Source organism: Temnothorax americanus, unplaced genomic scaffold (assembly GCF_048541705.1).
Source record: "Temnothorax americanus isolate GAGA-0224 unplaced genomic scaffold, ASM4854170v1 Scaffold9, whole genome shotgun sequence".
NCBI classification, from domain to species: Eukaryota; Metazoa; Arthropoda; class Insecta; order Hymenoptera; family Formicidae; genus Temnothorax; species Temnothorax americanus.
The window spans coordinates 5,922,692-5,947,951 of NW_027509812.1; the positions used below are offsets into that span (position 1 = coordinate 5,922,692).

General features: G+C 33.1%; 1 protein-coding gene across 10 annotated transcripts in view; it reads left to right on the forward strand.

The window, feature by feature from the left end:
• The first annotated feature begins 203 nt into the window (after window positions 1–203).
• Window positions 204–25,260, forward strand: part of LOC143907852 (cholecystokinin receptor type A) — a 33,796-nt gene continuing 8,739 nt past the window's right edge. For 4 of the 10 annotated variants that reach the window (XR_013259994.1, XM_077424868.1, XM_077424871.1 and 1 more), the window contains exons 1-4: window positions 204–1,605; window positions 1,876–1,983; window positions 9,397–10,177; window positions 18,771–18,885. Coding sequence is in view for 9 of the 10 variants with exons in the window: in XM_077424868.1 (XP_077280994.1) it covers window positions 9,875–10,177; window positions 18,771–18,885 (418 nt within the window). In the remaining variant the exon portion in view is untranslated. Of the gene's footprint in view, window positions 1,606–1,875; window positions 1,984–9,396; window positions 10,178–14,661; window positions 15,302–15,730; window positions 16,328–18,380; window positions 18,676–18,770; window positions 18,886–25,260 lie in introns of those variants that run through there. The other 6 variants (XM_077424869.1, XM_077424870.1, XM_077424875.1 and 3 more) reach the window with 6 other exon arrangements.

Genomic DNA, 25,260 nt, shown 5'->3' on the forward strand with positions numbered 1-25,260 from the left:
TAAAGGGTTCTTATTGGGCTTCCACATTAGGGCCTAAACAAAGTTAGGGAAAATTAACAGGGGCCTTATCAAAGCCCTAACGCAATTTTCACACGGGGATGCGTGCACAAGGGTGACGTGAGGAACACGAAGACACACGGCGCGTTCACGATTGGCCACGGAGTCGGCGAGGTGTGCGGTATCCCGGACGGTAGTCCGGAGCCGGCCTGGTTTCAGTCAGCGGCGCAGATCCGTCGCGTACGCGTCGCTGATGCCGGTACCACACGTCGACTGTTACTACTAGCTGTCGGCCGCGAGAAACGTTTAGCCTCGGATGCGTAAAATTAAATCTTTGTGATATCAATCAAAAATAAATAAAACGTCTCTTATATTAGCGAACGTTAAATATGAATTTTAACATCGACAAATAGCAATCGATTATTGCACGTTTCTGGAATACAGTTTTCAATGTTCTGTGAACACACACACACACACACACACACACAGATTCAGCTGGATATAAATAAATAAAAATTGTTAGTGATAAAGATATAAACGCCGCTCTTTGTAAATTTTATTTATTTATTTATAACTGTGTTATATTAAAAATCAATCATTCGTTGTTGAAAATTAATCCTCGATCGTATAATAATTATAGGATTAATAATCATATAAATTTGCGCTGTAAAGAATGTTAAATAGCGGGATACCCAAATCTCTATCGTAATTAAATGTGCAAATAGAAAGTGGATAGAGAAGTAATTATCCTCTTACCAGTGAAAATATTAAACTTTGGTGGTGCTCTTTCTCAAAGTATATCAACAGTATAGCTAACTATACTAACTTGATAATTAAACGAGAACTTTATTCTCTGATATTGTTCACAAATATGAAGTAAAGATCAGTAATAATCTCTCTAATAAGTGATGCAAAATTAACATAATAAAAAACAATTATAAAATGATTCTTATAAAACTGATGATTTCATAACACTTGGACAATTACATCGTAATTTACAAAAATAATTATAAAAAAGTAATAATAAAATATAAATTAAGCTACTTATTTTTTATTACGTGTTCACACATACATATGCACGCAAATGGTACTAGATGACAATACGTGAGCTGAAGTATCATTTCAAGTGACGTTATGTAAAATCTGAAAGAGTTACGACAAATGAGTGAAGGACGTAGTAACGCAGATTGGTATTTATATGAAAGGCATTTATATGCACGATGCGATAAATTCTGCTTCGTTCACAAACGTACTCAGATTGAGATAAAATATATCTAAAGTATAAGTTAGATAATTTATCAATTACTGAGACTGCGGTTCTATAATTATTTCCCTCTTTTTCTCTCTTTCCGAACTATTGTATGAAATTCGAACTATTATATAAAATTCGATACCATTTATGACAAGAACGAACAAAAGTAAAAAGTTAGTCGACGAGGAAAAAAAGATATTCTGCTCTTCGTAATTAATCGGTTGAAACTTGAAGCAACTTTTAACGATCGACAGACACACAGTTAAGCACTCTTAGCTTTCTAACGGCTGATGCGATAACGTGGGAAATAATAAAGAAATTCTTTATTCAAAGTAACAAGTCGACTATTCCGAAAGGTGAGCTCCTTTCGATGAACTCTCTTAAACGCCGTCCCTCTTCTTGCACAAGTATAGCTTATCGCAAAAGCGTCGCGCAGTTAAAAGTTATGCATTTTTTATTTAGATTTATTTTTTGTTAGCATATGTAGCTCGTAAAATTGTTTCAAATACAATTAAAATAATGTGCCGTCCTAATGTGCCGTTTCCGGACAATTAACTTGGATTCTCCGCGCGGTGTAAAATATTAAAGCTGGGACAAAATCGTGATCGTGTTTATTTTTGTCATAGTGCAATATCCACAAACGGGACTGTCTGTTGTACATGTTTGGATAGCGAAGTGACCGATTTTACAGAATACGAAGTTTTAACTGGTGCGTCGCAACATTCGAAATATCGGTGAGTATGGAAAACTCATAACAATTTAATTAGTCGAGTATATTTAACTTTTTAAGTGAGATTTTTAATAAATTTAATGTTGTTAAATTATGGAATATCAAAATAACACTTTTAAATTATTATTATCTGACTATAAAATTATTAGCTATATTTTAAATTAATCTTTATATTAAAAATCGTGCCGAAGAAAGTATCAAGAACTGACATTTTATATCAAATGCAAGCTTTTCTTGTATTATCTATGCTTATATACTTCTATTATTCGACCATATAGGACCATGGTATAGTTTTAGCAATCTATCGTATATATCTATTTACCCATCATTTAGGTATCGATGTGCTGCATGTGTCGCACGCATTGTGCATATTTTCATGGTTATTAATTTCAAATATCCGTGCAATGCTATAGAAATGCTATTTACATATAAAATAGTCTTTATATACACATGATGGTCTTAATGGTATGTACGTTAATCATTATTGGTGCATAAAGAACGTGATTAGCCTTAAAGAGCCTACCATTTTGTGATGACTAATGGCGAATTATACTAATATTTGGCAAGTTATACTACAAAGCGCATGAGTGTATAACGCAAAATGTCTTGGCGGCGGAAATACTTAACATAAATTGTGGCGCACAATGTGAATCGTGTATTAAGCACGTCACATGTAACGAATTTATGTATTGTGCATATGTACGCTTTTGTATCAATTTGTGTGCCACAGCCTTTATCATGTAATCAAATTTAAAAGAAGAGACACTAAACTGAAATATCGCGAATGATTTTAACGTATCGAAATGATCGTTACACATTATTTTTATTTCTCTTACGAACTCTGTCTGTGTTATAAATTGACCAGGGTGCTTCTGAAAGACAGGAAGATCAGATTGGAAAAGGTATCAAGAACTGATTGATGCCTTTTGATATCGCTGAAAATGATGGCGTTTCGTAAAAGCTTGTGTCAATCGTCGTACATATAATCTGCGACTTTTCACATTTAATGCAATATAATTTATGACTGTTCATCAAACTGTACAAGGTGGGCTCAAAAAATATTATACATATAGCGTACATAGCATACATTAGCTACATAAAAAGTTAATCACTAAATTCCAAACCGTAATTAATGGAACTTTAGGTCGATGATAGATTGAGACGAAAACATTAATGTCATTATGGTATCGTTAATTGGGATCGTTAATAATTAGATATGCTGACAATAAAGAATTTTTAAATAAAGAGTTTTTATCTGTCCATATTATTTAATGATTAATCAATACTCCTACCACACATGGTCTTTGATCTTTTTAACCATGTCATGGTCTATTAAACGTTATTTGCTAAATTAGTGTAGAAATACATCCTTGCATAGAGGTAACGATATTTGTCACATACTGTTGGGACCACGTTCGAATGTTGATCAACAGAGTGGAGAAATAATTGTGTTTAAACGGAAGAAATTAGCCTTGCAGCTACTGTGCATGATCAATACAGGTAATAATAATTTCAACTCTGCGCATTTGATTACTAATTTTAATATATAAGTATATATATATATATATATATATATATATACTATATATATACGGCATGTTTGAACAAATACATACATAAATTTTAATAGATACTTACTAAAATACTTACATAAAATAAACGTAGCCAAATAAGTAGCTAAATAAACTTATTGATCAACTAATTAAGAGTTATATATTGCAAAATTAGAATGGAGTAAGGAATTTGATTGAAGACAAGGTCTAAGGAGTCAAGCAAATTTACATTTTAACCTTTTGTAAAGGTCCTTTTGATCTTTTATAAAGATTAATGGAATATTATGTCGCGTAAAATACATGCCGCTACATTTATTTTAAATGTCAGATATATATATACTTTGTTTAACGAACCGTCGAACTATTCGAGCTTTCTAGCTTTAGGTTGATTCCGATATCGTATGACGGAAAGTTAATTGAGCAGCGCTAAACTGTAATAACGATCTAATAAAATAATCCACGAGCGTTTATAGATGATCCAGCTGCAGGGGCTCGAGCGTAATACTGAAATCATATCATATATGGAATAACAGAAATTCGCAAACACACTCGGCATTTCCCTACATTCCAAATGTCACCGCAAATTTCCAATTTATTCGAATAAATGGCATACAATATAATCGTAACGATTGTACGGAACATATAACGATGACAAGTCATTTTTAACAGTCGCAACATTGTAGTGCGTGATTGTGTTTTTACGCGAATTGGGATTACACATTCAAAGAAATATATAAATATACTTTACACGCACGTGTGTGCCATGCAACGGATATGATATTGCGTTTTTTCATTGTAGTTTTTACGAGATAATATTTATCTTAGGATCAAAAAGATATTCTAGCGGAAAAATGTTGCGTAGAAATGCTTGAGACGCTAAGCGACTAGAATAAAAGAATAAGTTCATGTAAATATATACATACAATATATTTACGAGGAAAAGCAACGCTGTAGGTATGCGTATTCCAGCTTTTGCTCCGAGCCAACGTATAGGGAATCAATTCGCTAGAGATAACAAAAACTGTAATAAAACATTTTATGCATGTCTCCTCTCTTGTCCGTGCATCAACCGTCACAGTCCCACCATGATTTTGTGATGATCGCGCGGTAACGCACGTAACATCTCTCTCGTAGCGCAACCTGACCCGACCAGTTTGGGCAATCCACCCGAAGGCGTTAAAGTGAAGCGCGCATACAAATGGCAGGAAGTATCTTCGAACATTTATTGCAGCGCTGCATTAATAATCTGACGCGCTACATTGTTTATATCTTCCGTGTCTAACCGTCCTCATTCGGTGGTCTGGGGAAACGAGATGAGATGTATATGCCTGCAGCGATACGTTTTCACGCGCATATACACGTTCGTGACGGACTTTTTCCGTCGCTTCGGACGTCCACCACTCTCGAGAATGAACTCATTAAAATTTCCCGGATACCCTACATCACTCTGAATATTTGAAAATTTGAAAGAGTATGATATTCACCCAGGAATGTTAAATAAAAGCGTTCTAAACGCTTTCATTTACTAAGAGACCTTTCAATTTTTTATGGAAGACGACCTTCCTGCAGTCGCAAAGTCTGTGATAAAATTAATGTCAACTTTTCCTCAGAGAAAAATTAGCCGGGAGACGGTTAATTCTTTCCTCACGGATTCTCTTCCGGCGCGTCTGTCGAAAAGACATATACTCTGTGTACTCCGCGACGCGTCAAATTATAAATTCAATTGGAAACGTTCTCGCGTTCAGGACCTTCGTCATTCACCATTTAGTCGCGCGATGCGGTGTATCTCGAGCGTGTATATACGTTTACAAGAGAAATTCAGTCCGGTATTTCGGACGGTTTCAGAAATTCATTTTCGTTTCACCGCTTCTAGGGGTGTTGAAGTATATAAATGGGAAACGGAGGCGTCGTATGCCCTCAGGCGTTCGCACGCGGCAACAATTGTGGAAACTGTCTCAGGCACCGGGCGCGTTAACGCTTTAACGCGTTAGCTCGCGAAACGGCCTTCCAGCCTCTCCTCGGGACCTCGGTTAACCCCGAAGTCAAACGTTCAAGGCGAGAATTTATCAATTCCCGCGAATATCCTTCGTCGCCGCGCCGCCGCTGTTGTATTCCAATTAGTGACTCGTCTCTGCGTGCATGCTGCCGCGGAAATAGTCTAATGATAAAATCGATCGTGTAAAATTCCGCACGTAGAACATTTTCCAGAAATCTGTCGCGCGTTATCGCAAAAATTTCACAAGCTTGAGCAGAACTCGGTTAATTTACGACTGAATAACTCGTAAATAAATAACAAAACGGGAGTATTAATTGATCGTGATGCATGAAGACTAGACGTTTTACAATTTGATTTCTCTGCGCGATATTTTATTCCCTCAATATTTACCCGGTATACACAGAATAAATAAAAGCATCAATTTTATAAAAATTGCTGCAATTATAAATGTAGATAAGTATATGCTTATGGAGAGATCTCTATATTAAGCAATATATTCATTCGTTTTCATTGAAATCCGCAATCGCAAGTATAATTATTATATACAGGACATACAAGTAAACGAAACTCATAAATCGTTAAAAAGACCATGTCGCTATGATTAGGCATTGTAAATGAGTTGCAGAAAACGTGTACAAACCTCGGGCAAATTCCATCCTCGATTTTATCGTCACGCAACAATACATTTGTTACCGCATCTCGCGAGCCTATCGTGCAAATATTACCCGGAATATACATAATAGTCGCGTCAAAATTTCCGAAAAATTAGGTCGAGCATCTCGGGTATGCTTTTACTTCGTGCATCTCAACATTCAATACCTTTTTTCCTCTTTTTGTGCCGTGATTTAGGAATTTGCCGGACGTTAGCGTATAGCATCGTATTGTTCTTTATGTTCGTATCGATTGTGCTGAATATGATTGATACTCGACCGTGGCGATAACCATGAATGATAAATCAGACATCCGCGGCACGTCGCGCGGCTGTATATTGCAATTCGTAAGTGAAACTGCGGTATAGACCTAGAGCGAAAATCGGATCGGACTCTTCGTGGACGGAATCTTAATCGGTCATCACTGCAGAAATGCGGGCAGCTTATTTTTTAATCTATATAGAGCGCCGCGTGTTTCCGTATAATCGTCATGCATTCATCTATTATGTATTCGGTATATTATATCCTTGAAAGATATATAAAGACAAAAGGGATTGTATGTTCACGTCATCCGACGATCTTGCACGTGATCAAAGACATATTATGAATCTAAAATGATATTCTTGACATAATATCCGATTCTTTCTTATACAGAGAAGATATATTGCACGTAAGTATATTGAATATTTTGTGAGAAAAAGAAATTTGAACGAACAATATGTAATAACAAGTTTTGTCGATAAAATATTTTTTATTAAAACTGCATTTTTTAATGAGCTTTGCGGCGAACGTATTTTTATTTTTTAATTAAATCATCCATCGCCGACGTATTTAGAAAACTGAGTTTTATATATGGAACGGTATTTATTATTGAAAAAACTTGTACGATAATAGTAGACAGCTAATTAATATGCGAGCATTCACTAAACTGATATAACATACAACTGATATAATTTGATTTAATTATCTGCATATTTTATGATAAATTATACGTAAATATAACAGGATTACAGGGTTAATCTATAAACTCATAATTATAACAATAATATGATATTTTTAAGATGTTCTACATAATGCGTTATTTTTAATATAAGTATTAATTTTAATATAGAGACAATATTTAATGCATGTACGATAAAGTTAACGTTCTACCTTTTATCTCAAGTACTTCATTTGAATCTTTGTATCCGCGCGTATATTAATTTTACCAGAGCTCATTTCATTTTCAGAGAAATGAAAAAAGTTCATTTAAATCGTACTGATAGCAACGCACAACTTTGTAGTGCAACAAAGAAACGTGCAGCATTCAGTTTTGCAAACAGAGACGAAATGTACAAAGTGTCAAGTACGATTAGGGGATATATCAAATACATCAGATTCTCCTATTGCCGACATTTAAAAGCTAAACAGATAAAAAAAACCTGAGTAATTTTGAACGCTTTTTCAACTCGATTATTTTTCGTAGTATCTATATTATTCTACATGATGAATAAAACAATTCGCGTATCATATTTTTAATACGTAATTATATATTTTACCTTCCGAATCGCTGGTAAAATAAAAATGGTATTATTATAATTGTAGTTATTAAAGCAAAAATCGCAATATAAATGTTCACTAATAAAGACGGTAAATTATTTATTTGTCCTATATGTGACGCAAGTGGCTTTTACGTATTCCGTTAAATTTAAACTATGATATTTAAATAAAATGGTTTTTTATAGAGATAATTAATTTCCATTAATTAGTACAGCAAAGCACGCGTGTCACGACGCTCGTAATGTTTCTCTTCCCTCGACGAATGTGCTCCATCGACTGACACTACCAGTAATATGGTGGAAAATTGCGCGAGTGAGAAAAAGAGCTGCCCGCGATAAGCACCATATTTCTTATGTTCCACGAAAGAGAGGCTGGGATGGTGGACGCGAAAGAACAGCGACACATAAAGAGCTCAAAGACCAGATAACGCAAAACTTTTTTATTGAAAGAACGCAGGTCAAGTTGCCGGACCATAAAAAAACCGTAAAAAATGTAGTATAAAGAAAAAGTAAATAAATAAAAATTCGTAATTGCGTTAAGTCTAGGAAATGCAATATATAGCCGCTACGTTTTTAGCATATTTTACATTTTACGTACAAAGTTAGAAATTGTTAAAGTAACTTTTCAACAATATTAAAATCGCGTAAATGATAACTTAAAGTGCAATTAATACAAATTAAATAAACTTTGCGTATGTATGTGATGCATCGCATTTATGTTTGTACGTAAGTTTTGCGCTTTGTAATTGCGTTAAGTCTAGGAAATGTAGCCGCTACGTTTTTAGGATATTTTGCATTTTACGTACGAAGTTAGAAAATGTTGAAGTAACTTTTCAACAATATTAAAATCGCGTAAATGATAACTTAAAGTGGAATTAATACAAATTAAATAAGCTTTGCGTATGTGTGTGCATCGCATGTTTGTTTGTATGTAAGTTTTGCGCTTCAACTGATAATACGAGCGTCACATGAATAATAGAAAACGTAATTAGCACAACGAAGAAGCGCCTAATGCAATAATACTCAAGCTCTTTAATAACATGGAACGTGTCATATATGTGATCTATTTAAATAGCATAATGTCAGAAAGGAAAAGAGAGAAAGAGAGAGATGGAGAGAGAAAGAGAGAGAGAGAGAGAGAGAGAGAGAGAGAGAGAGAGAGAGAGAGAAAAAGATAACACAATATGTTAGATACATATTATATGTATATAGCAGATAATTAAAGACAAACTTATATCCATATAGGTATTACTTCAATAATTTTTAAACAAGGGCATTAGTATGCAAATGAGATTTATGAATTTACATGCTCATGAAAAAAACACAATTTATTAATCAGTTAGTTCAAAAACTGAATTTTTTAATTTTTTATTTATATTATATTTCTCAAAGGAACTAGTTTAAACTTTTCTTTCATCACGTAATACAAAAGCATATGTCTTCTTCAATTCAAATTTTCTTCAGAAAACTTCTATTGCCAGATTTAGGAATAGACAGAATATATGAACTATATAGAAGAGTCTAATAATATATTATATATAGACAATTTGACGCTAAAAATTACTTGTAAGATTATATATTCAAACGCATATATAAATCTTCATCCAGTAATCACACTATATTGCTCACAGATGTACCATCTGACGCTTAATATATGTATATGTTTTGTTCTGTTTGCAGATATTCATCGAGACGTGACAGCAAGTTTCAGAAGACCAAAAAAAATTGCAATCACTGCTAATGCGGAGTAAAAGTTACGATTATATTTTTAATTTATTTCAAGCTGCGAAATTTTTAATATTGCTCAAAAGAGTGCTACAATAATTAATTGCTAAAAAATTTGTAAAAGAAAAATAAATCGTTCGCGAAACTGTGTCAAAATCGTGAAAAGAGCCACAAAACGCTAAGCTATGCTTCAAACGTGTAAAAAGTGTTGCTGACTCCGTCGTAGAACAATTTTGAACCTAAATGTTACAGATGTAGCAAACAGTTAGTAAAACATTCACGAACACAGTTGTATGATAACAGCTCAATAAAGTGACATCGCAGAGCGATGTAACATTTGCTGTACCCGGAGTATACTTCCGCCGCGCCGGCATGGGCGTTATGAGTCGACGAGGGAGGGAATGAAAGATCGAAGAGCACGAATGACAAGAAAATGTCGATTCAGGGGCGCAACCTGTCCGATAACGCCGCAGAATATTTGAATGCTTTAGAGATCGATGATGACTCGTCGATCGTTACCGGCCTTCCCGGCTTCTCCACCGTCACTTCCGAAATTGCCAACGACACCTCAGTCATCCCGCAGTCATCAGGCCAAGACAGTCTCCTGGAGAATCTTATTATACCGCTGTACGGTACAATCTTCTTCCTTTCCATCGTCGGGAATTCTTTAGTACTCATCACCCTGGCGAGAAACAAGCGGATGCGCACGGTGACAAATGTTTATCTGTTGAACCTGGTAAGTCTATAGTCTGTATTCTACAATACTTGACTTCTGTTAGATGAAACAAGCGGCTATCTTACACAAACAGTGGACGGCACAATAGTCATTTAGATTTTCGTGGGGAATATACGTTGAAGAAAGTTATAATAATAATATCTTTAAATTCTTCTGCTTCTCACACAAACATGAAATATCTAATATTAATAGATTAATTTTGAGAATTTTAACTTTAACACATAATTATATGAGAATATATTTTGCAATAGAAGAAGTACGTGATTAGAAGAAGAAATATTACTATTTTTAACATTAATAACAAAATCTTTTCTAATGCAGATAGTGACGCAATTGCCCTTGTAATCATATATTTTAGGAAGAAATTTAAATACGGATTTTTTTATTCATAAATATGTGCAACGCCATTATTTAAAATTCAAATAATAGCACATTCCGTTATCGATGTAGACACTGCAGAAATTGTCCATCGAAGATTTCACCGATTGCTCGCCAATTGGCTTTCATATTTTGCTCACAATGGTATATATTTGGCGGCCCGCACCTGCGGTAATATGACCTAAATAGCTGATTCTGGCGAAATTACTGACAACATGATAACACATTAAATTACCTTATAATTAATCTTAATTGAATCTACTCGAGATTTAGCTGAACAAATTCTGATGAAATCTTTCATATTTGTTCAAAAATGGAATTTTTATTAAAGTTCAGTCAGCTAATTTTTATCACAGTGCACGCTGTGTTTATACTTATAAAATAGACAGAACTATTAAATTTTTAATTAGCATAGTAATAAAATATATTAAATTATATATGAAATCTCGCATGCATATATAGAGCTATAGTTATTTAAATTTATAGTTAATTTTATTAAAATCTGTCTTTCGAATCATGTTTCATTATTTAATGCAGAATGTTTTCGCGATCCGCAACATACATAATATATAATCTAAATATAAAAAAAAGGAGCTATACTAAGAATATTTTTATATAAATTTGTTTACCTCATTATGTCATTTCTGACAACAGTAATTTTTCATCCTTCAATAATCTCCGCGCGGTTAATGCATTATTTAAAAATAATGTGCAGGCGTTCCATCTATATAGACTTTAGCTGAACAATTTTTCAAATCAGATACGAGGTAAAATATAACATTGCGTGTCTGCTCAATGAAATATTTCTTGCAACTTTTACGATGTCTCGTGCAGGTTTCTGCGCGAACGAAAATACCCGCGAGCTCGCGCGTGAGTTAATAAATAAAAACAGAGGATGATAAGAGAGGCAACGAGACCAGGAGATTCAAGGGTCCGCAATGTCCTGCGCGCATCTGTTTGCCGAAACATTTTTGCATATTTCGTGCGGGTGGTGCGCAAGAGAAAAACTGCCAACAACACCTTTTTTTCGGCCGTACCAGCTGTTAGTGATTCGTCACGCATATGCATTGTCATCATTCTTCCAGAACAAAGAAAAACACTGGTCACGTTCGCGAATGTCAGAGATCTAAGACCCTTTCTCCCTACATATTCAATGAGGACCAACAATTAATTAGTGATAAAGTGGGCTTTTAAAAGAATATTTTTAGACGTCCTACGCGACGTTTACCAATTTTACTTTATTACGTAAAATTTCTGTATAAGAAAATCTTCGCCGTACACAAATTCCAAACTTGGTGGAGTCAATCGTTTATTAATACGTATATTTTATTTATTGTCTGAATTCTTCAAGATATATTTTTCATTCAACCAGTAATTTAATAGATTCTTTTTTAAGAAAAGTTATAATTTCTTAATATTTTTACTTTTCGAAAAAAATGGTAATGATAAAATACGCTACCAACAAATAATACAAAATGAAAGATATTAAAAAATTACAAAACAGTAAAACGTATTGTTGGCATTTTATCGATAAACGAAAATCCGATTCAGAGAGAGTTAAAATTATCGTATACCTAATTTTTAACCCTAAATTATTTTATTCCTATCCGATGCATGATAGACATTCGATATATTTGTTTTACGATACTAGTTCGTTCGTGCGTAGGATATATGAAAGTGTAATCAAACATTCTAGGGGACCTTTTTTTAGAAATACACCATGCGTCGAAATTGTTTGCGAAGAAATGTATGAGTTTTTGAATATTTATATATAAAGTGGAAAATTCTAGTGGCACTCACGAATTGCGAAAGCACAAAAAAGAAAGCGCGCACACAAATAATGCAAATATTATTTACAAATATTTAGAATGCAACAGCAAAAATATTGAAGGTAATAAATAGAACTCAAGTAATATTTTTTTTGCTATTTTGTCTGCTCATCTCCATATCAAAGTATCCTATGGTATGCGTCTCGATAGATAGATTTTTCAACACTTTTCTGAATTTAGTACACATAGTAAAAATACATTTTTTACATACGTAAAAAATATATTGTTTGCATAGAGAGTTATTTGCCAAAATATATGATATCACCGCTATGTAAAATATATTCACGAGTAAAAGCAATAACGGCTTCAAATATATAATCATAAACATATGAGTAAGAATTATTAATATTTACAAATGTACATATTTTTATTTAACTTTTTCATTAAATATAAAATTTTATATTAAATATCGATATGGCGATAAAGTGAATTTTCTATTTTTATAATAAAATCGCCATGCAAAAATAGAAAACGTCAAATTATGTCCAGTTCCTCATTGTTTACGTATAGGTCGTACTTTTACGAAGAAAACAAGCTATTGATGAAGAAAATCTATGAATAAATACCGGAGTTATGAACAATTGAAAAAAAAAATCCAAAAATTCATATCTTAAAAACCATTCCATAAAAAAAATTTTCTATGTGATTTTCGAGTTTAGCGGGCCAAAATACATAAGAAAAAAAATAGTGGCATTGAATGTACATTTTGGCTGTAAACCAGTGTTATTAATGTAATTAACTTATGGTATTAACTAGTAGTACGGCTTTTTTAAATAGATGATATATATTAATCTTCCATACTCAGCGTTATCGTCTCGATACAGAATTACGTAGCAAAATCCTTTCGCGAGTCTGCTTTTCCAAATATTCTATTTCCCGTTTTGTATTTCCGCAATCTTCCTTCACCAAGGATTCATCGTACTGATAAGCGCCTTAGCATCAGAGACTTTAGTTTGGCGCCGGCAAGCTCTTCGCGGAAATGTAGTCAATAAACATAATCTGCTGCTGTATGAGTTCTATATGTTAGTGAACAGATTACCGTATCGATACCAATCCGCCGTGTAATATTCTTGCAAAATAAATAAAGTTCTCGCAAATAAATTTAATTTAATTCCCTCGAAATAGAAAACATCTATTTTTATAAATTTATTTCACATGTGATTTATCGTGTGGGCAAATCAGCGATAAATTGTTGTCCATTGTACAAAATATTCCGTGTAGTTTGCAATGCGTAAAAGATTGCGTACACGATAAAACGATTCCCCTGTTTCGATTGTATTTTTGGCATCCATAAAACGAAAACTTGAAACTTGTACATAAACATTGCAGAATGTAAATTTAATCGCAAGTAATTTTTACGATTTTTGCACGTTATTTTTTGCCTGGCGGTGTTTGGATAGAAAGTTATTCGTGAAAAATTTTAGAATATAATAATCTGCGATTTAAACCTCAATGAGTTCGCGTATTCATCCGCGAATAGTACCGCCCGTTCGTCGTTAGTATTATACGGCCTTTTTTTTGTTCTCCATCACATGTATCACACGCCGAGCACAGACTCCTCGAGTTCCAAGAGAGTACGTGCCAAATCGTCATCAAAAATAATATATAGTGACTAAATCTCATATAACACCGGCTTTATTTATACGTGCGTTACGTGAATGTGTTCTTGACATCACGGGAGAAAAATGGTAATGTACATCAAAATTAGAGCCGACGTCACGATCCTGCACGGATTTGCAGATCTAGAAAATGGAAATAATGAAAATTGAACTGCATTTTACGTTATAGCTGAATTAGAGTTCTGCATTTGCATGGCACGTCTTTTTTACGCGCCATTTCGCGTACAAACAAGACTTTTTTTATATTGAGCAGATGTATAAAAAATGTATCTCGCGCATATTGGTTCACAGCTGCAAACTTTTTTTTTCGATACGTTATTTGTACGGCAAAATGTCAAAGTTGAGATTGCTTAAATGCTACGTTAGTGTTTCTATCAATCAAACATGATCGATGCCGTACTCCGACTCAATACACCATTCATCTGACCACTTTTTCAACTTCCTATTTGTTCAATATACCCGAGACCACTAAATCGATATGTAGAAATTATTTTTATAACTCAATTTTTATAGCCGTAACAATTTGGGGAATAAAAGTGACTATATACCCGCGCGTTATACATTTCTTTTATCACTCTCGTAGCTTTTAGAAATATCAATTTATTCGAGAGTTTGTTCATGCTCAATGGATTATTATGCATTTTTTAGAGAAAAAAAAACAGAAACTGGATTGTGTGTGCTTAGAGATTTGAAAACATCGTAATAATAAATAAAAGTTGATAGAATGCATTAGTATTCATCTATTATTGAAAGTCGAAAGCTGATTTTTAGCCGGATTGCATAATCTACGAGTTTACGTCGAAAATTTAAATCAAGATCTCTGGCACATGATTCAATTAATCTATCTATCTCATTCTATTAATAATCTATCTCACTTCATCGATTTCACCGTCGTCGGCAAAGTAAAGCTCCGAGGTTTGTCTCTGACAGAGAGTCGGCAATTGAAAAGACCGAAAACTATTTCGCGTGTTGGGGTCAGTTAACAATTAACTGCCAAAGGTGACAAGTGTATGACATTTCCACGATCGTGTTCATCGTAACGAAAGCGGAAAGTAATTGAAATAAAATTGAAAAATAACTGTCGTAGGATTTATATAAACAAGAGAGACGTGTTATTTGCGATGTTACTATAGAAGGCCACAAGTTTTCTGTGTAACCACAGCACACTGGATACTGTATATCCCGATGCTGATAACATTAACCGGAGATGTAAGACTCTTGAAAATGGAGTCCACGGACGAGATAAGCGCAATGGTATATATTCTTTATAGTCATAACGCGAATCTTGTCGATAAATGGTAAGTCTAGGATAATCCCACGCTTCGTATACATATTTCTGCTCTAGTAATTGCCGACTGAAATAGCTTCTCTGCGTAGGACGGAATAATTTTATTTGTTTACGCTTAGCAGGCAGTTTGATTTATACATTTCTAAATAAATTGTTTATATGTATTGTGTATGTTTTTAAAAAACTCGAAAAACTTTTCGTCAACAAAAATTTTTGTCATATTGATCGTGCTTTAAATCTAACGCTGTTATTTAAAACAGTTATAATATTTGCATCCTATTCTTGTTTTTTTCCACTAATATGATACATTTATAAATTCAAGAAATTAAAGTAAATTTTAAATAAATTTTCTTTTATTTTGCCTTTATTTTTACGTGAGAAAGGCATGCATACTTTTATCTTAAATTAACTACGTTTTCTCGAGTAAGTCACTAAGATCTTTTAAGATGATTTTCATTATAGCAGAAATTAAATAGATACCTTTTGTGTAAGGAACTTTCAATGGACTCTCGCTCGTAAAAAAATCTGTATAAATATTTTTTTACGGATGGAAACACAAGTATGTGCACTCCGATTTCGATGCTGGTTCGCTGTGTGCAAATTCAGTGCTCTCACATTTCTTTTACTTTACGACTGCGCCTGGTTCGATCAGAATTTCCGAGGCATGTATAGATAGAGAGAAAGAGAGAGAGAGAGAGAGAGAGAGAGAGAGAGAGAGAGAGAGAGAGAGAGAGAGAGAAACACTATTTGCGTGTCTTATTACACATGTCCTCTGGGGCGAAACCCGGGTAACCAGCTAGTCGTTTTATAAAGCATAAATGTGCCGATACATATATACGATAAAAATACGAGATGTAAAAGGACGAATCTACGAAAGAAGAATCGAAATGTTGAACGCGTGGTACATTTTGCGTGACAATCCTTCGAATAGAGTGACGAAACTTGAATATTTCGAGATGAAACTCTTGTATGCGAGATAGGCCGAGAAATTGTAACGCGTTGGGGAAAGGCTGCTACTTACACAACATTTCACGAGGTAAAGAACTATTCCGTTCAATAAGAATCTTTTATTCTACTCTACAATCAATTGCATTTTAAGTTAATTAATACTGGCTAGTTCTGCTGTTTACATAATTTGCGAGAGTAAACATTCCTTCGTAACACGGCAAAGTTGAAAAACGTGGATATATCCACCATTCGCTGCACGACATTTTCAAATATGTACAACATAGAAGAAGAACGAATTTCTTCTGTAAATAACTTATAGCTAAAAGTGTCCACGGTATTCATAAAATTTTCACGTCATTTTGTAACATTTCTCTGAATCTCGCTTTAAAAAAACACAACTATGCGTTTACATGGAATTAAAATGTATAACAGGAGCACTGCTGAAATTTGTTGGAAAATTATAATTTCTGTTTTACGACCAGTCTCCGTTGCGCGTTTTGAACGCACTGACTGTAATGTGAAACAACAATTCATGTTTCGCAAACGTGACACGTGACATCATTTTTGAGACTATTTCTCACTGGTGTTTCCTGTATAAAGGGAGATAGTCCGCGTGACATCATCGATACAAGCTGTAATAGTCATCGCGATGAAATAACTCGTATCTACGTTTCGAGATACTCACTGTTTTTATCGGCAGCTTTGATTAACCGAAACCATTAAATCGCGTATCGAGTATAAACATTCTAGTGTATCGCTGTTATCGCTTCGTTCGCATAAAAGCCGTCATATTTCATTTCGCTTAAGTGCGTTATTAGATTTGCTCTAAAAAAAGTTGCAAATAAGTAAAAGTGCACATTACAGAGTCAAATCGTATTTTTAGAAATATTCAGTTAAAGTTTGTTATTAAGTTGGCTCTTTAATGACATATTAAAATTAAAATGTACGATACGCGTATCGAATTATATATGACACCTTGCAAAAATCAAACTTTATACAAACGACTAAGAAACTTAAATATTCTTCTAGCAAGAAATTTGTAATTGTTCCATTTAAACGTTATAACTGACTACTTGAAAGCAGTTATTAAACTTGTGACTTTTCAACTTTCCGTCTGGTATAGAATAGCCGGACCGCAAAACGCGAGGAATAAAAGTTTGGCGAGAAACCATTAGTATAAAGCGCAGTCGTAGTAATGGTGTTTCGTGTGTATATTGATATTACTTCCATAGCTCTTGTGTTTTAATCCGTTAATGTATAATGTAATAGTACGAGAGTCAAAAAGAAATAAAAAGCACTTTAATATATTGTACGTTTCTTTGTTAACATTTTTATCGCATTTTCCCTGATTCAAAGAATAACATAATTACGTTCGTAAAAAAATATTAGGCAAAAGTACATGAATTTACAATAATTACAATTGCTAACAATGTTTAGATAAATAATTATTTCATACGTGTTATTATTTTCTGTTAAATTGTACATACTATATTTTTATAAAAATATCAATTTTTAATTTTTATATATTAACAATTTCACACGGTATTTAGCTCACAAACACGTCAAAAACATAACTTGACAAGTACTCCGCTCGGAGTGAAAGCTGAGCTTCCTAATGTAATTTAAAGTCACAATTGCGTAATAACAGAGTTGCTCGAGTACAGCTATTACAGTACTCGTTTACACATTGGTTTACACAATAATTTTGTTTTACTTCCCTGTCTCCGTCTCCTCTTTTTATCTATTTACTTTTAGATATCTTTGTATTTATCTTTCTATTTTAATTCTTTTTTACAAGCTATTACATGTCCAGATACAAAGTAGTCCAGTAGAAAGACCTCCATTGTTAAAATTACACCAGTTAACGTCGAATAAAAGAAAAATAAGAATTAGGAAAAGCTATAAAAAAAAAATTCAGTTTAATTAAAACTAGTCCGTCTTATTACGAGGCAGAAAAAATTTAATTTGGAGAACAAAAATTATCTATCGCGTTATGCGTTACATCGATTTTCGTGTACGATAAACATATAAATAAAAAAGTGCATATATACGTAATATATATATATATATAACAATTATTTAAAAATATAAAAACAACTCTCAAACTCTTCGGATCTACAAGCAATATAAAAAATTTCCAGCGTCCAATTCACCGTGTCGCTGAAAACCACTTTCTTGTTGTTTACTGATGATCGATCGACCTGGACTCGGAACCATTTTTATTTGTAGCCTCACTACTAGTCGGGAGAGTGCACGAATGAAGAAACGATAAGGTCATTTATTTCCACGATACTTTGGTCTAAGATGTTTAAACGTCTTGTACAGTGGCTCTTGTGCTTCGTCAAAATAAAAGCCAGAGAAATAAATTTTCCGATAAATTACTGATGGCTGTGTTTTGATCATTCTGCAAGCGCAACTGTCCGTTTACTCTTTATGGTTTGTGCAACAATATTTCTATATCGTCAGTAATTCTTATCTTTCGCAAACTATAGAAACGGTAATTAACAATATGACTGCCCAACCTGTTTCAGGCTGTATCGGATCTTCTGCTCGGTGTGTTCTGCATGCCCTTCACTCTCCTGGGTCAGATTCTCAAGAATTTCGTTTTCGGTCTCATGATGTGCAAGCTGATACCGTATTTTCAAGGTAAGCATCGGCTCAGCGTTTTTGGGATAACATAAAAATTGGATATTATTGGAAATGGACGTAAAAATTTTGCCCCATCATCCTATCATTGTAATAAGGGTAAAAGAAAATTTCGTGAATTCCCGTGCATACAACGTCGTGGAAATCATAAAAATGTTATTTATCGGTTATTCTATAAGAAAAGCTGAAATACAATGTATTAAGTAACGGATTACGAAGTAAATGAAGATAATTGTTTTTAATTAGTAACTTGTCAACGGCTGTTCTCCAACAACCTGTTAAAGTGAGAGTCAAAGATTTCTGTTTTCTTTCTCTAAGAAATGTATTAAATCGCTATTTTGCTAATTTAATGGTGAAAAGCACTAAATTGCTAATCTGTTAATTTACTTGACAAGCGGATAATTGTTTATCCAAGATTTATCTCATATTCGTTATCGAAAATTCAGCTATAACAGCTACTATGACATATTTTCCAGTATTTGTTCTTTTTCAAAAAATTTTTAAAAGAATATTTTGATAAATATTACAAAAAATTAAACAGCACAATAAATTAATATTGCCAAATAAATTTTCTGTTTTATCATATTTAATTTTTCGCAAATTTATACATTTATAAATTTCGCAAATATAAATTTCATTTTTATTGATAAACCAAGTACGTATATATACGCATATATACATAAATGCTTGGTTATCAATAAAAATCTTATTAACTTTCATGTTAGCATTTCCGGAATTTTTAGTCGCATTTATGTACGCGAAGTCTAGTTAATTTTGTCAAATTCATAACTTTATTATGCATAAATATTAGCATAAATGTAGCGATTCTGGTGTACCTAATTACGAGCATTTTCTCATAGAAAAATGTACATTTTATATACAGAATATAATACGCCAGTGAATTAATAATCTAACTAATCTACTTTTTATAAAAAAATACAATTATGTTTTTGTGTCATATTTATCGCGTTTAATTGTACTTACAAAAACTTTATAAAAAAATATTAGATAGATTTCATATACCATGCATATATGTGTAAATAAAAATCATAAAATAAAAAATAAAGATAAAGTAAATGCGTTAGAGTAAATGGCCAGCAAATTTAAGTTAATTTCTGCGCTCGTGTAAATTAACACGCGGAATGGACTACTCATCGTTGTTCGAGATGGTCTCAATCTGTGGCGATGATTGTATCGATCGTGCGAGCGTCACGCCGTTATCATGGATGAAATTGAATACACCTGCCACAAAACTGATAAACTTATTTATCCCTGTGTATCCCAATTTAATTTTCGATTTAGTTTTCCGCGGATAGCTCGTTTTCTTTAGTAATTGGTTTGGTTTTAATTCGCGGAGGTGACCGCGCGAGAAAAATCGAAAGATTCGCTTCTGTAATTTGTTTGCACCTTTCTCTTCCTTTCTGTTTCTATCGGAGGGAGAGAAACATTGATAGTGATATCAAGTGCAGGTTAAGACTGTACATTTTACACCGCGCGTAATTTCTGTTTTATATCTTCGAAAGTTTCTCGAAGCTCTTCGGTATTTAATTAAGAAGCGCAATTGCTCAGATGATCACGCGGTAAAACTCACCGATTTGTCATTTACTTATAAAATTAAATACGTTTGGTAAGTGAATCTAATTTCTCTTTGTCCAAGCTTTATTTTTCACTAAATAAATTCAATTTGTAAAAAGCCCCTTATTTCACAAAAAGAAATTCAGCGACGCAAGAAAGTCGTGATTTTATAAATTGCCCAGCGTAACAAAATTTATTTTTCTGATATTAAATTACATACATGTAAGCTACGCATAATACGTAAAGACTTCTATGTAATTTCTATGTAAATAGGAATTGTGTTTTATATAGATTAAGAGATTGCAAGCATTTATTATTACATTCATTTGTCTCTTTCGCTTCAATATCCATCGTGATCTAAATTCGTCGTTCCTCGACGTTCTCAGAGACATAAATCTTCATCGACATTGAATTTCCGCCTGAAAGTATGGCAATGTACATAGATACATGGTACTTTGATAAGTCAGTTGTCAAGGTACGCGTGGTTCGCCAAATGGTTAGCCAAAGCTCTTGTACGGAAATCGCTTCTACTAATATATGCAATTTTAAGATCGCATATCGAAAGGAAAAGAGGGTAATGTTAGGAGAATGCTAAAATGCGACACCATTAAAGAAATATTCTTGAAAGCGTCCACCCCGTGCTTTGTTACTCTCGACGACGCCTAATGACATTTCCGAATAATGGCGCATGGGGTACCTACTAATAAATTTCTTGAAAAATTGAATTCTAGTCTAGTGAAATCAGAGACAATTAAATTATTTACGCCTATATAAGTTATTCGTTATTTATTAAATAAATTATATAAATATACTGAATAATAAATATTATTATATATAAATGATACGCGTTATTTTATACGTAAATATAATTTATTCTCAAATGCGCACGATTAATGTGTGTATATGTGATTTAAATCTATTTAATATTGTAGAACATAAATGGCGCGCTCAAGCCACTGGATATTAGATCTCTGATGTGACGATCAATCTGCTACCAACGCGATACTGAAAGAGCTTGTTCCTGTCACGCGTGATATATTTGCTAAGCGAACAGCAAATTACCATTGCGCGATGAATGCACGAGTAACTGCAGTGATCTAATGCTAATTTTCTAGGTTACTATTGACGCACAGTTCACATATGAGAATAGTAAATACATATCTATAATAATTTCTAGATTCTGTGTTGTGTGATAATATAATTTACCTATGAGGTAACTAATTACTAATAGCAATCTATCAAAAAATACATAATAAATATTGTAATTTATAAATAGTTTTCTTGCTTTCAAGAAATGTTTTTATTTGTAAAAACATGGCCGTTGCTGTACTTGTACAAATCTCAGCAGTAGCAATTCTTTTTTTTTTTTTAACACACAGGCATTAAGATATTGGTTTATTTCTCATATAATTCACTCTCCGGAGTATTGTATATTTGAAACTAATATGATAATAAATAAACGCGCGATATATGTATCGATTATCTAAATATTTAAATATTTTCACATATCGGTTGATTATAATAATACACTATTCTCAATTGATGTCTGCATAATGCATATAATTTAATTTATTTACATAATAACGAGAGAAATTTGACATATACAAAATATCCTCGAAATTCGTTAAATCTTAGCAGTCCCATCTCGTATATATATTTTGAGAGAGACAAAGATTTATATTTCTTATCTATACTATATTATTCTGTATTACCAGATACCGGATTAGTAAATTTCGTTGAATATTACTCCTGATGCGTATTAAAGAACCTGGCATAACAGGATCTTGTGGAATTATGCTGTTCCACGAGAATAACTAATGCGCGAATTCCCATTGCGGGGAGAATATCGCCCCAAAAGGGGCGTGTACACGGGATTTTGAAATCATACGATACTATCGGAGTTGTAAAACTGTATATTGCAAATCGTAACTTTTCGTACACGTATTAGGTAATGCTAACTTGCGTTAGGTGTTAGGTACAATGTGAGCGTATTGGGCGAATAAAAAAAAGAATCAAAAGTATAAAAAAAATTTCGTATATATATCACTATTTATCACGGGATTTTGTTCCCGCGGATTTTCTACTTTTTTCAATGGATTGTTCACGAAGCATGAAAATCGTGGATTTTCGAGGCCACACAGACACACGCATATGTATAGAATAATTTTCTTTTCAACGAAAACCTGCTTCAAATTGAAATTACATGAACGTTTTTCGTCGCGTTTGTATAGACGTTCCTTTTCTCAAGACATTTTTATTATCACGGCGTAAGCGTATAGGATGTAATCGTTATTTTCCCCTCCATTGTCGCGGATTATACCGGCGGTGGCCCAGTCTCGGAACGACCCGAATTCGTAACGTCCCGCTTCTCACTCGTATAAAACAGAGCTAGGTTTTAACGGCGACCTTTTACGAATAATAAAAAGTAATATAAGTACACTTATACGTATAACGAAACCGTTCGTGAAGGATTTCCATATACGTGTACTATTTTTACGTAATGAACGAGCTCCGTGCCACGACCGTATTAATTCGTACATTAATAATGTCGATTAATATGCGTCGGTAACACGAAATCCAGACATCTTTATGCAAATTTTTGTATAAGAACGTGATCGGTTTGGCTGAAACGATAGGCATTACTGCATGTTTTACAATGCATTGCAATATTATTGCAATATTTATTACGACGTTCTGTAAAAAGTTATAACAAGTGCCGTAATTTCTATCACTGTGCCCCGTTGCGGCGATGAAAGTAGCAGCGCACGTGTTCTGCGGCGATGTTATTCTAACAAAAACAGAAAATTATAATTTAAGATAACTTTGTCGCGCTGCGTTTTCTTTCCGGCTTTCCGGAAACGGAGGTATGACGTGAACGGAACCAATGGCAAAGGTCACAAGCGTACTAGGATGAATAGATGCACTTTTCGCTCATCTTGCTGTATGAAAGCTTATGGTAAAGTATAAGTATATTCAGGAAGAGCAGCGGAAATTTATGGGACATATCGGTACTCTGGAGTGATGCTCAAAAGGACCACGTCTTTCTCGATTTAGCCAGCCAGTATGTTCTTCGTCGATCTCACGTAGCGTACATTTTCCCGCAATTTATATCAATAAAAACAAAAATGATGAAGAATTTTTAGCTTCTTGTGATATATATAAACAAAATTAGCGACTCTATATAGATAACTTTGTGCGAGATACAAAAAATAGTTTAAAAATTCTAAAGCAAAAACCGTGTAACTATTAATTACAACGTCTAAATGCAATAAAATTTTAATTTAAGTAATAAAATAAACGATACATCGACTAATGCTCAAGAAACAGTTAATATCCACGATCGAAGATTTATGTTCTTAATCTTTTAAAGTAACAAAAATACTAGTTCTACTTCTATTTAAAGTAGATAATCCATAAAGGGAGGTTTCTTTTTGAAAGAACAATTAACCCAAAGGGTAAACAAGTACTACGAGTTAATTTCGTTAACTTTTCGACTGTCGCTACTCTGCTATGCAAATTATTTTTCGGACAAATTCCTTACATCCTCTGTTCTTTCAAAGTGCATAATTAATTTTTTTGGCATAATTAAGGCAAATTACCTCACAATATAATCACGCCTCTGTTTATCTACCTTTTTATAAGACATAGTAAAATTTTTTCCTAATTTGACGGTGTAAAAAGTAGGAAATAATTTTTCATAAAGTTCCAAGTAATTAAAAATGTCATAATTAAAGACGTAGTAACGGGAAATGCTCGAATGAGAATCACAATTATTCAAGTGATTGAATGAGTAATTCCCAATTGAATAAAACCGTGTACAATCGACTGTGTCGATCAAATGGAAAATTTTTATGTCAAGGGAGATAATTTGTACTTTTTTGAAAATCGATATACGATTCTTGAAATTAAAAGTAATTACAACGTGGTAAATTGCGCATTTTTAAAATTAAAAATAATTACAACGTGGGTAGATTGTGATCATCCCAAGCAGCAGACAATGTTTTTTAAATGTTTTTTAAATGTTTATTTTTTATTAATTATACATTGTACAACTTATTGTAAAAATAATATTTATTTAATGTTTATTAAATATTTTTTATTTAACATTTATTTAATATATTTATTTAATATATTTATTTTTTTTAGCGAGAGAGAGAAAATATTAAATGTGTATACCACAAAAAAAAGAAAGGCTTTCACAAACCACATTTCAAAAAGCGAAATAAAGCAAATAACAATAAAACTGTATACTTAATTCTTTAATTCTAATAAATAAAATTTTGATTTAACTTTGAAATGTATTTACGTAAACTTATAAAAAGTTGGAAAGTTATGATAAAAGATAACTTTCTTCGATATTTCTGCTAAGAATAAACTAATTCCAAATTCACCAAAGAATTAATCTGTTAAAAAAAGTAATGCGCCAGAAATAAAGCATTCTGTATGATTGTAAGCGGTTAAATTTCAATTTAATATTTATATATTAGTATTTTCGATTTTATTCTTTTACACAATAGTGCTACCCACTTTCGTGATAACGTTGCGTAACAATCGGACTAAATTACGATAAATGAATAATGCATTTTCCAATCAGGTAAAGGATATTCGATAAAATTCCCGTATTCCCATCCCGATAAGGATATTTCCTGTTAATAACCTTGACATAAAATATTAAGTAGGTCGCGGCCGCGAAAGAATTTCGTAATTGAATTCGAGGTCACCGAGGACGTTTTTCATAAAGTTTCTCTTTCCTTCCATCTGTGTACGCTGTACGTTGTGGAAATTGTTTGGTAACATTTT